Source organism: Aphelocoma coerulescens, chromosome 1A (genome assembly GCF_041296385.1).
Source record: "Aphelocoma coerulescens isolate FSJ_1873_10779 chromosome 1A, UR_Acoe_1.0, whole genome shotgun sequence".
NCBI classification, from domain to species: Eukaryota; Metazoa; Chordata; class Aves; order Passeriformes; family Corvidae; genus Aphelocoma; species Aphelocoma coerulescens.
The window spans coordinates 50,150,638-50,163,948 of record NC_091014.1 but is presented as its reverse complement, the minus strand read 5'-3'; the positions used below and the strand labels follow the sequence as shown (position 1 = coordinate 50,163,948).

The 13,311-nt window shown below is 37.8% G+C and overlaps 1 protein-coding gene across 6 annotated transcripts in view; it reads right to left on the bottom strand.

Moving 5' to 3' along the window:
- NR1H4 (nuclear receptor subfamily 1 group H member 4) overlaps positions 1 to 13,311 on the bottom strand; it is a 43,910-nt gene that overhangs the window by 8,827 nt on the left and 21,772 nt on the right. For 5 of the 6 annotated variants that reach the window (XM_069000945.1, XM_069000916.1, XM_069000906.1 and 2 more), the window contains 5 exons: positions 8,990 to 9,142; positions 4,251 to 4,384; positions 3,624 to 3,722; positions 2,961 to 3,060; positions 1,876 to 2,022 (listed from right to left, as the gene is read on the bottom strand). In XM_069000945.1, coding sequence (XP_068857046.1) covers positions 1,876 to 2,022; positions 2,961 to 3,060; positions 3,624 to 3,722; positions 4,251 to 4,384; positions 8,990 to 9,142 — 633 coding nt within the window. The remainder of the gene's footprint in view (positions 1 to 1,875; positions 2,023 to 2,960; positions 3,061 to 3,623; positions 3,723 to 4,250; positions 4,385 to 8,989; positions 9,143 to 13,311) is intronic. The other variant, XM_069000951.1, reaches the window with a different exon arrangement.

Below are 13,311 nucleotides of genomic sequence, written 5' to 3'. Positions count from 1 at the left end.
GATCCTGGCTTGAGGGAAGATGTTTTAGAAAGCCTCTTCCAGAGCAAGAAGATACACATTTGTATTTATACACGCATACATATTTTAAAAGTTATTGTGTTTTGTTTCTTTGGAACTATTTAACCCTGTTTTTTGGTCTAAGAATTTGCTTTTAATTTACCTTGGTTTTTTTCTCCACAGAAAAAATCTTCCTTTGGAATGAACAATACATTTGAAATTGTTACTTGTCTTGAAAATTTGTTTTACATGAAATGTTTTTTTGTTTTTTTTTTAAATCTGTGACATGACAGGTAAATAATACTAAGGCAGCATAAAATGTAATATTCCAGCCAGTTGTGTTGTCATGAATCTAGTACAAACTTACAAAAAAAAAATATTGCATCTCATCTGGATTCAGTAGTTGCAGAGAACTAATAGAATATTTTAAAATTATGACTAAGGAAAAATTATTGGTATGACATAATGGCTTATGCTATGTTCTGGGTTCAAGTATTTCTTGCTTCTGGGGTTTATTTAATGAGCAGTTGATACCCTGAACAAAGAAGCTTGATATTCACTGTACAGATTAGAGAAGGTTTCAGTAATCATGTTGCCATATGGATTCCTTTCTCTAAAACCTATTTTTATCAAAAATGGGAGTTATAATCCAGTAAAAAAAATCCCTTAATGAAGACATTTGGATCCATGACAACTCATTACAGTTTCCAGGACATATATCTGGCCTTCTTGGCATACTTCCCTGCCTGCAGAACTTGGACCAGAAGCTATTCATATCACTCTGGAAGTCCCAGTTTCCAGTTCATCAAAGAGTAACCTCTTATAATCAATCAAAATGAAATAAATATAAAAAACTACTAATTATAAACTTAGAAACGAGTGTGCTAAGCCAAAATAAATACATACGTTCAGCTAGTGAATTATTCTCAAGTTTTCTGACTCCTTTTCAGTGCATTAAATATATAAGCATTGGCTTAATTTTGTTTACATCAGTTGAACTTTCTGAACTGAATTCAAGTCCATTTCCATGAATAATATTGAGGTTATATGTTCTTCTGTCTCTTCTCTTTCTGATCCTTAAAAAGGAAAGTCAGAAGCCAGAATCTACAGACTGACTCTCTGATTCAGAATTGTTGATTCCTTTGAACATTCAGCGATAGGTAGCTGAGGGTTGGATAAAGCTTGCTGATCAATACAGAAAAATGCAAAACATTCAGTATTGCATTGGTGGAGCACAAAGAATGCATAATAATGCAAACCACAACTTTTCCTGCTCTTAAGGAACAATATCTAGCCCCATTTGGCTTTTCATAATTATTAATATTTATGTCTAGGACCAGTGGAATTTATCAGAGTCACTGAGCTTTTGATTGACTTTAAGAAGCAGAAAACATAGTGAGAAAATGCTGTATTTATAATTCTTTTATGCACCTCGTGCAGTGTGATTCAATTTTACCAAAACATCCCTAAGAATAGGTGCTTGCCTTCAGTCATCTCCAGTAACATCCTAAAATCTTTTTTTCCTTTTCTTCTTATAGGGATTGCCTTTGAAAGCATAATTACCAATACTTTATGTGAACAATTTGAAATGGTACTATTTCTTCTTTGTCATTCTTTCATGCTTATCATTGGAGACATGCACTAGTTTTATTTGATGTAGCATTATTGATAATACTTGCAAAGTACTTGTAAAGAAACCTTTACCTTATGAACTTTAGACTCAAGGCTGAGTTAGATTTGTTCTAATTAACATAAAGAACAACATTCAGATAAATCTGTCTCAATGCTACTAAACAATCTAGCTTTCCAAGGGCCAAATACTGACACAGAAGTTCCAATGGTGTGGTTTGTTTTTGCCTCACTAAACGAGATACCTACCACTATTGCGAATTCTTTCTTCTAAAAGGAAAGTATGTCCCGTAGGAAGTTTCCTGCTGAAGATCTCAGCTGAACGGAGGAACATTGCTTCTACTGCTGAGCCCTTCAGCAAAGCAATCTGGTCTTCATGATCAAGGGTTTGGAAGCCTGAGGAGACATTAGAGATAAGTCAGACAGTAGAAGTTCCCACTTCTTTCTGTCCTGAAATTCCTGCACGTGAGGTGCCACACATCTGCATAACCTTGATGCTGGTGTCAGTAGGGTTGCCAAGTGCTGCAGAAATTGAAACCTGGACTTCAGAAAATGACACTGATTTGAACCTCTTCAAAATTTATGAGGATTACACGTGTTTCAGTGTTAGGGTACTTTTAGAGGATAAGCAAAATGTGGTGTAGCATAACCAATAGTGAGAATTTTGTCTAACTCCAACTTCTGTCATGTTTCCACCAGAGCTTTCTATGTGCCTTCCCCACTGCCATGCTGCTTTCAGTGTTACAGTGCACCTTCCTTAGTTAAAGGGGACCTCTACCATATGCCCAGTATTCAGTCTTGAGGTAACATCCACTTGAGAGTTGAAAAAATACTAATAAACTCAGATTTTCAGCACTTGCCCATAACACATCGTGCCAGGACCATAAATACTGGTGCCACCAACTAGAGAAAGTTCTTGCGTGGGACTCACAATTCAGTGGATGTTATAACCTAGAGGCATTGCTAGAAAGGCAGCAAAGGGCATGAAGTAGAGTCTAGCAAGTGTCAGCGGTAATTTAGAGGCAGACTATTTGGCATTGCAGCAATATATAGAAATAAAATCTCTCAACAGACACAATCCCTTCTCTGAGCATTTTGTTTGTCCATAGGTAAAGGGTGCCACATCTTGGAGTGGCAGAGTTTGGATTGCTCAACCTACTGTTTTTCTGAGAACAAAGCACCTTTGTGCTTTGTATCTAAAGTATCTAAGCAATGTGTAGAAGGAGTGGGCATTGTTTTATAGTCTTCAAAATATACACAACTATTGCCAAAAGGCAACAGAAAGGCATGTAAACCTTGCAATAACAAAATTTGCCCCAACACGCTGGATATACCTGGTAGTTTTTTAGTGAATTCCACAAGAACCTGCACATGACTGGTAGCCATTTCTGTTAAAATCAGAAAATTTCCTTCAGCACTGAATTCCTCGTTTAACTGTTAAAAATTAAACCAAACAAAATCTGTTAATTTTCACTGACATTTCACATTTAAGAGCATAAAATACAAGAACTATTAGACTGGACCAGGCAAGAATTCCACCAAATACTGTAATTTGTCTCCAACGTTGGCAAACCCAAGTATTTTGGAAGGCAACATAAGAAGTAGACAGTATCTTTTACTCTAGAAATTATTTTCAAGCTTCCAGGCTGGTGTCTTTATAGAAAGGAAGATTGACAGCAAGTCAAACTCAAATCACTGCCTATACTGAATGGGAAAATAAAGCTCCAATCAGAAAAGGTTAGATTTGATCATAAAAGTCTTATTCTAGAGTTGAAAGCTTTTTCTTAACATTTAAGTTTGATAGACAGAGATGTGGTCTAACTGTTGACTGAATGGGAGAGATTCTGCCCCAGTTTCAGCATACTTTGACTGTAAGATTTTACCCATAGTTTGCTCTACTTTACTGTACCTACTTATTCTGACTACAAGTATTTTTTGCTGTGTAATCCTCAGCTTCATTATCAGTTTTTCAAGAATGAATTTGTCAATATACTTACTAGTTTTTTTGACACCTCCTGTGGTATTTTTTGTTTACTGTATGAATCCATAATATAATTAAGAAGTTTCTGCTGTTCTGGGGTAAATTCTACCTTCTCCTATACTGGCAAAAAAAAAAAACAAATGCCCATCACGAAATGCAGTCATAGTAATGATGTAGAATTTCTTGATTTAGGCAAGATCTATACATCTATTTTTCACCATTTGGAGATGAAGGAGATAAGAGGTTTGCTTGTTACTGAGGTTTTTGTAGAAGTGTACAGAAGAGAGGTGTATAATGTTTATAAACTGCATAGGATTGTGTGGTTATATATCAGAAATAAGGAAATGCTTAGCAAATAACTAGGTATGTTAGAGTTTTAATATCACACCTCACTGTATGTGATATATGTACCACAGAAGAAATACTGCATGGATCTTACACATGCTTTACAAAGTTTTGACTAAAAATTTATCAGAACTACTTCTACACTCAAGGTATTTCCTTGACTTGGTGGAAGATGGAGTTTTAATTAATACAGGTAGCTCCAGAGAGTTTTCAATACTCTTTATTCACTGTACTAGATGCATTTAACAAAAATCAAACATCACCACTCCTGTATGAACTATTACAAGAATTCTCTTACCCTATATATTTTAGTTGTAGATGTTACTTGTTTCACATCATGGCCTTCATTGTCTTCATCGAGTGTATGATCTGGGGGCTGCTTCACATTTTTCCGTAGCCTTTTTGACTTGCACTGTATCTCTGTTAAGAGACCTAGGACACATAATGCAACATAAAGCATTTATATATGAACTCATATATGCCTGAAGCATTGAAGAGGTACATAAACATGCCCATGAATGCCCTTTACACTAACAACCCCGCTTACCTGTGCAGATCATCTCCTGAACGCGTCATTATCTTTGGATGTGAGTCTAATGAGACAAGCTAGGTACACACGATGAATAGTCTAGCCCACATGGAGCTCATCTGCAAAGCAACACAGTTGGTTCTGCTAACCCAGCATCCACACACTGAGCATGTCGAGGGCCTTCCTTTGGACCAGCTCTAATCTATTCTTACAGGCAAAAAACCTGTTAGTGATGGGAGAATACTGAATTGTGCCTTTGTTTTAGTTTTATACAAGAGAAAAGCCTTTCCTCTGCTCCGAGACCTAAACCAAAGTTTAGGTTAGGAACAACTAAATAAATAGGAACTGGAAGACTGTCATCAAAATAATGCTCTTTTGCTCTGATCCAGAGTAGTGACTGAGGTGCAGGTGTTCTTACACAAAGAGCTTTGGATGTTTTCAATAATCTTTAAGCAATATTAGGTCTGTTGTGCAGAATCTTTGGAAAGAAAGCCCACTCAGAAGAGGGGACTCCAGGGCTTTAGCCATTACTGCATCTCTACACAGGTAGACCAACAGCTGAAAACGTAGACTCAGAAGTAACTCAGACTGGCAGACCTACCTTTAAAATATATTTATTTAAGAAGTTACCCAGCTGGTCTTGTTATTTTGCTTTTCATTGTATTAGAGGATTGCATAAAGCCCTGGTTTTATTATAGAGTTTAACTTGCCCTAATAAAAGGATTTTTGCATTTGTGGTTTGGAATTTTTTGTTCAGGTGCTTTTGTTCTAGACTACATTTCAGTACCTTGAACCAGCGAGCATCCTTTTGTGGATGCCATAAAAACTATCAATTTTCTTGTGCTAACAAAAGAAAGGAACAATAGGTACCCTACACAATCTGTGGAAGACAGAAATCACAAATGAAAAAGTAATCAGCTAAGTATTCATCTAAAAATAAACTTAGCAGCATGAGACTTTCTTTCTTTTCTTTTTCTTTCTTTCTTTCTTTCTTTCTTTCTTTCTTTCTTTCTTTCTTTCTTTCTTTCTTTCTTTCTTTCTTGAATTTGCAGAAAGTAGAGAAATAAACTATAAGGGAAAGGTTATTTTTTTCTGTATTCTGGCTCTTAATAGAAGGAAAGAATGCAGCAGTAAGCTGGATAATACATTATCTTCCTGTAATACAGGGAGGGAGAAGTTCTAATATCAGTGTTTTCTTCCTTCCTTCCTTCCTTCCTTCCTTCCTTCCTTCCCTTCCTTCCTTCCTTCCTTCCTTCCTTCCTTCCTTCCTTCCTTCCTTCCTTCCTTCCTTCCTTCCTTCCTTCCTTCCTTCCTTCCTTCCTTCCTTCCTTCCTTCCTTCCTTCCTTCCTTCCTTCCTTCCTTCCTTCCTTCCTTCCTTCCTTCCCTCCCTCCCTTCCCTCCCTTCCTTCCCTCCCTTCCTTCCCTCCCTTCCTTCCCTTCCTTCCTTTCTCTTTCTCTCTTTCTCTCTTTCTTTCTCTCTTTCTCTCTTTCTCTCTTTCTCTCTTTCTCTCTCGCTTTCTCGCTTTCTTTCTTTCTCTCTTTCTTTCTTTCTCTCTTTCTCTTTCTTTCTTTCTCTCTTTCTTTCTTTCTTTCTTTCTTTCTTTCTTTCTTTCTTTCTTTCTTTCTTTCTTTCTTTCTTTCTTTTCTTTCTTTCTTTCTTTCTTTCTTTCTTTCTTTCTTCTTTCTTTCCTTTCCTTTCCTTTCCTTTCCTTTCCTTTCCTTTCCTTTCCTTTCCTTTCCTTTCCTTTCCTTTCCTTTCCTTTCCTTTCCTTTCCTTTCCTTTCCTTTCCTTTCCTTTCCTTTCCTTTCCTTTCCTTTCCTTTCCTTTCCTTTCCTTTCCTTTCCTTTCCTTTCCTTTCCTTTCCTTTCCTTTCCTTTCCTTTCCTTTCCTTTCCTTTCCTTTCCTTTCCTTTCCTTTCCTTTCCTTTCCTTTCCTTTCCTTTCCTTTCCTTTCCTTTCCTTTCCTTTCCTTTCCTTTCCTCCCATTCTTCACCTTTAAAAATGCAGAACAGGAAAAGAGGCTCATTCAGTGAGTATATGATGTGGAGGAAGATACCATGAAACCAGTGAATCTCATTGTGAATGTTTTTAATTTCCTGTTTAAGCCCTATATAAAATGACCTACCTGAACTGCTGAGAAAAGAGGAAATTTACATGATTAAAATAAGACCTTCAAAGAATACCTTGAAAGGAGGGAATAGGAATGATGGAGATAATAATTGGTATCAAGCCATGTAATTTGTGGTGCCACACAACACCATAGATTTCGTTTTCTAAATTATTCAGTGCATTCTTTGATTCTGTTAATAGGCTTGTGCTATTTTCCACCAGTTTAGGATCTGGTCTATTGCCTTCCTAGGGAAAATTTGCTTTACGTGTGCCTTAAGCATTAAGACAGATTTTTCTCATGCTTCCTGCTAGTGAGTGTTCCCTTGATATCTTATTCTGGCTCCATTTAAGTCAGCTGAAAAACTCATGTGTGAGACAGGACTTCACTTTTTACCTCAGAGATAGCTAGGTTTCAGTGGGTATTAAATTCAAGGAAGAGTGGCAGAATCTGGGTCTTCCCTAGCTAGACATTTCACCTAAGAAACTTGCAGTTTAGATCAAAATGACAGCAAATGACTGAAATTGATAGGTAGTAATTTTGGTCTGTCTGTAGTTTGCACATAAAGGGCAGGAGAAAGATTGTTGAGTAGCTGTGTCATAAATATTTATAATACTTTACCTCCTTGTTCAGAGGGAAAAAAGAATCCACAGAACTTGCAATTATAATCCTACAAAATGCGTAAGTGAAACAAAGTTCAAGGTAACCTTTTATTTCCTAGTCATATTTTTTCAACTAAATGCCCTATACTACTAGAAGTTTCATGTTTTACTGTCCTAGATTGCCTTGAACTAAAAGCAATTACACAACACACTCCTACTTTAAAGCCATTAAATAGTGCCTTGCCAAACATCCTCATTGCAGTGCATTAGAGCACACTTATGGTTAAGTCATGAGCAACACAAGACACCCCGTGTTTCCATTGCAGAGAGAGAGTCAGATGGCAGTGGCACCCACTGGCTTTTATTTCCCGTATGCCAGCTTGTGAAAATGATAGGCCAGTATAAAAGTTTCATGTGGTCCCAGCCAGTATTATTTACGCTGACCTGGTTTTTTTTACTGCAGTGGGTTGTTGGATTTTTTGCTGCACTGAGTGACTCAAGCTGTTTTGAATCCTCAAAATTTTGAAGCAATGGATCAGGGGTGAGTTCACAGGGGAGTTATTTTCCTCTGACAATGCAGGATGCATTAAGTTCTTCCATCAGAGTGGGGTCTGCTCATATATTTATGTATTGCATGAGAATATGTAGTATCTCAGGATCTCGGCAGCCTGTTCAATTTGCAGAATGAAAGATTAATTACATTATGCTGGCGACACATTCAAAATATTGATGGACCTTATTGTTTCTCACATAACCAACAGTTACTATAGCATCTTCTGATCAGATTGAAGGATAGAAATATATTAAAAATTCCAAGTAGATTAATTTCCTGTATGAACCTAAATTGGTTTCACACATACGTGTATGCTAAAGTGACTGAAGCCATCAAGAAAAATAAATTGTAGTCCTATTCATGGAGGGCAAAAGAGCAGATGTTCACAGAGTATTTTCAGGAGCAAGTTTACAAAAACAGTGCAATAACTCAAAGAGGAGCTTTAAACGTGTTCAAAGTTGTACTCTAGTATCCCCATTGTTCTAGCCTATCCAGTTTGAAGCTCAATAAAGTTTATAAACTGTCAGTCTGAATAGAATATTTGTTTTAACATGAAACATTATTAAAATCCATCAAGTTCATTTCTGGAGACCTGTGTGTGTCTATGAGTGCTACCTACGTGCCTATATGCAAGGCAGGAAAATCTATAGCTCCATGAGAAGAGCTAATGAGACTATAAAAAAGGGCCAGCCCTTACCAGGCTTTGCCTGATTGCTGGGTGAGGTCTGGGAACATACACTTGGCAAGGCCACAGAAACTTCCTGCTAGCAACACTCCTGCTCTTTTCTTGAAAATGGCATTGTTTATGTGCCAAAACTTGGACTTGGCTAGCAAGAACTTGACAGGGGGAGCCCCAGAAAGAGTAGGAAAGAGAAGCACCAGGACTTTCCTACTCTGGCTTCCATAACACTGCAAAATCCTCACTCCTGGGGAGTCTCCCATAGAGTCACTTCCCTGACTGCTTCTCCTTCCCACTCAAGCAGACTAATAGCTGTCATCCAGTGCAGGACTGACCTTCCTTCACCATTTGCTCAGCTCCTATGTCCTTGCATCCCTGACCAGCAATGAAATCCCATTGCTTAAAAGTGCATTTGTCTTTCAACAGGGTTTGATGCACAGGCACAGCACCTTCTTTAATACACCTTCCACCTGCCAAATGACATCTTTTATAACTTTATTATTAAAAACAGACCACTCAAACAAATACAGTATTTAATGCACGCTCTGACTAGATGATGCAAATACCTGTATACATACATTCAGCCAACATGCCCATTTGCTTGCATTTCCTTAGACGGCACTCCTGGCATTTTCTCCTCATGTACATGTCCATCTCGCAGTTGCCTCCATTTTTACACTTGTATACTGCATTTTTTGTGATGCTTCTCCTGAAGAATCCTGCACAAAACAGCAGTGATGTAGATAGATGAAAGAGAACACTCAGAAGCAAAGTCATCAAGCTGAAGAGCACCTCCATCTGCACTTGTTTTTCTGAATGACACATATTCTGCCAGACCATCAGTTTCTTTCAGTGCCTGAATGACTACATTCTTGATACTTGTATTAACAACAGTATTCAAGTCATATTTAATAATTTAATAAATGAGCCCACACACTAGACATTAGTCAAAAGTAAAGTCCTGGAATTGTGAATGTTGGGAAAATTCAGACCCAAATCTGAAACCTGCCAATAACAGGCTGAGCACCAGCACTAGAGCTGCAGGGTGATGCCATACAAATAGCCAGTGAAAAAAAATATGAGTCTGTTAAGTCACTTGAGGAATGTGCAGAAAGAGAGCTGAGTAACTCATCACCTTTCCCCCAGCTCCTGGGAGCAACAGAAGCTCCACATATTGGTCTGCTCACCCACCCCCAAGTTGAATAAGGAAGCTGAATTCTATCTGCCTACTGTACGTGTACCCCTTTTTACAAGACTCTCCAGCCTTATTGACTGAGTATTGTCCACTTGATGAGTTATGTAGTCACCTAATTTCACCTACACAGGCAGTTCTACTGGTACCATCACTGGATTCACTCAAAAATTGCACAGTGATCACTGCAAACAGCAACTGATAAAAGAAATGGAGACAACCCTTCCTAAATTTGTCCAAATCTCCTATTTGGCTGCTGCCTATCACATCTGTGAGAGTGCCACTGTGGGCAAAGCATGGGGTGCACAAGATATTAAATGTGATTGAATAAGAGTCATCACAAAGCAGCGGAATCTTTGCTGTCAATGTTTCCTGAATTTTTAGTGTTACTCACTGTGCCATTACTATCTTACATTGCCCTTCATATGGCAGAGACTATTTAGCCTCAGCTACAGCGGATTTCTTCCTCATGTGAGGACAGGTTTCTGAAATAAACTCCTGGGAGATTCTCCTGGCACATCACTGATTTATACTGTGCTTCAAACTAGAGCTCTGTGTACATTTATATTAACCAGAGCTATTCAAAAAGCTTTTGCTTTCTTATCACCACTGCCTGGCACAATAAAGCTATTGTTTTCCAACCTAGCACTCTGATGCATTGAAAGAGGAGCCAGATAAGACCCAGTCTCCCATACTCAAATCATAGAGCAAATTCAGTTGTGAATCTAAAGGATTGTCTGTGTGTTTGCAGAATTGTGTAGTCAGATGACAATTTCCCGAATTTGACCCATGGTTTTATAGTTGCCTAATCTCTTCCAAGCACCAGTGTGTAGCAACCAGTAAAACAATTCCACTACCTGGTCACAAAAAAATCTGGCATTTCTCTGAATCTTCAGTAATTCCTGCTTGAAATCTCTTCCATGCTGTCTGTTTTATTGGCTGCTCTTCAAACAAATACAGTTGACTGGCATCAGTCTCTTTTGAAATGCAGATTACTTAGAACCTCCAGAAGCCCCAGGCATTATTTTTATTCATCACTCACATGATTTTAATACATTACCATTTACTGGTCACGGAAGGGAAAAAAAGCCTGCATTTAAGCTGTAAATTCTCACTGTCAGTTAAAGGCAACTACATCTGCTTTATATAAATTATAATTTTATTTGTTAAATTTAAATCCTATAGTTTATGACACATTATTTAGTAGTAAATACTGAAAAGCTCTGCACAACTATTTATAACATTCTAAGACTGATTGATGATCACTCAACCTATCCACAAGGTGTGCATTTACTTCGTCACGGAGGAAGAAAGGAAAAGAACTTTAGTAAATGAATTTTTTAAGATATGCAAGAAAGAAAAAGGCAAAAATATGGATGCAAAAGCTAGGAACCAACAAGATGCAAGCAGTCAGATACTTGCTCTTGAAAACAAAGGTTTTGAAAAAGTGAAATTATTTAAAATGAAAAGCAACATTTTTTTTTTTCAAAAAATAGTTTTAACCCTATTCTTGCTTCATTTTTTTTTGTGAAGTGACTCTTGAATCATTGTCTTCTTGAACAGACTTCTTCATAATTAATTTTGAAATTAGCTTTCTGTATGAATGAAATTTCTGTATATATTATTCACTACTAATTCAAAATGGACTTATACTGCCAGAAATACTTATATGTGACTTTCTGTAATGGGAGGAGTTTTACTAACATTTAAAGGTATGTCAGAAACAGCATATGTTAAACTAACAAAGGATTAGTAACCCCAAAAGCTGAAGGTTTTTCTGGCACAGTCTGACTTTCCTCTGATCTTGCCAGATTACAAAAAGCTCATGTTGGCTGGAAATGTTGAATTTGCTTTGTTCTCAGATAGTCATGAATATGATTAATTATGGTAGAGCTGCTCCAATGTTACTGATGCTGATTTTTTCTTATGGAAATTATGAAAGTTGAAGGAGGGCAGTTGTAAAAAGAGTAGATGAAAGCTTTGGAAATATCTCTGTTTGACATCCTGATGGGTTTTACATTTGAAAGTTTTTGAAGTTCACAACTGCTAATAAAGCATCCGCTCTGCTCTGTCAGACTATCAAGACATCTTCCGGCGTTCCTTCGCCCCGTGCCCCCGTGGTGGGTGTTAGTGTGAGGAGAGGATTGAAGCAGGACCTTTCTTTGCAAGAAGAATTCTAGTCTGGTGTGAGACACATCAAGCAGTACAGGAGTCGTTTGAATACTGCAAAAACTCCTACTGCAAGCCTGCATGGAGGGGATGTGTACGTAACTTTTCATGGAGTCATAGAATGGTTTGGGTTGAAATGGATCTCAAAGATCCAAAAAGCCAAAGCAGCTTTTTGTTTCAGCAGAACTTATTCTGTGGCTTTATTAAACAAGCTCAACAATATGTCACACTTGTTCTGTAACATCTGGCAAGGGCCCTTAAAACCCAGTATCACTGTCCAGGCTGAGGCTGTACCAGAATGTCTTTGATGTCTGTCTGCAAAGATTGTTTCAGAAATGGTCTCCACAGTAGCAAGTTTAAACACAGTGTATTGCTCCTTGTGCTGTAAATATTATGTAAAATATTAATGAAATGGTTCATACATATTGGTTAATGGATGGTTGTGGGGGTTCTCGACCCCCACATGTCCTCCCCGGATGGGGGAGAAAGTCCTTGCTAGGAGTAAGAGACGAGTGGAACTTTTAGATCTTCTCGGTCTTCAGATTGTTTATTATATTTTATCAGCAATTTATATGCCGCCGACATAGCATGAAGCAGAGCAAGTACCAAAAAGCAAAATGCAGGAAACTCAAGGCCCTTTTAAAGATAAATCACCCAATTGTCACTAAGAAGGTACATTATTTTGACTTTTCTACCAATGCCTAATGAACTATCTATTCATGTAGCCCTGTACTGCAGCATTTCCTAACCAATCATTCTGTGCTACCAACACTGCAGAAAATGGAGTAGGTGAAGAAGATGAAAGAGACATGAAAAACGACAGGGATCCTCCATTTTGCCTTCATCTACTTACCATACTAATAAACATAAATTTTTCACCCTGTGACAAACTATATATTGTACTACCACCTAACTCACACCCTTGTAGATTCTAATTCATCCCAAAGCCTTGGCAGCTCTCTCCATGGATGAAGGTTAAAAACAGTGTTTCCCTGGGGGAGTGGGTCCCTCAGGACAGGCAGAGAAACATTCCCTGCACTCTGGGTTCCAACAGATGGTAATGTAATATATATATGTATAGCAGTGTATACTCCTGCATCTTCAGATTAATATTGTCATGAGGGGCAATAGATAAGATCCTAATTTTGTTCTATCTGCCCGAGAAAGAAAACCAAAAAGAATGGAAGCTGTTGCTGAATGCATTACCCAAGAAAGAAATTTTAAAAAAGAAAGATTAACATATTCATTACAGAGGATTGAAAACTATTAAAAATATGTGCAAAGCTTCTTCCTTTGAATAAGAGCATCCACTGCATCAATGGAGCAGGGGTGCTGCAAGGTGAGTACTGGTCCTACAGAAAGGGACCTCTGTATTATTTTGGACACACATTGAGCATGAATTAACAGTCTTGTTGCCAAGAAGAAGGGATAATCTCATACTGGGGTGCAAGACAGACACGTGAAGTAGTTATTCTACTGCACTGAAGCACAACTGAAGTACCGAGCCTAATTTTGGTCTCCATGCTT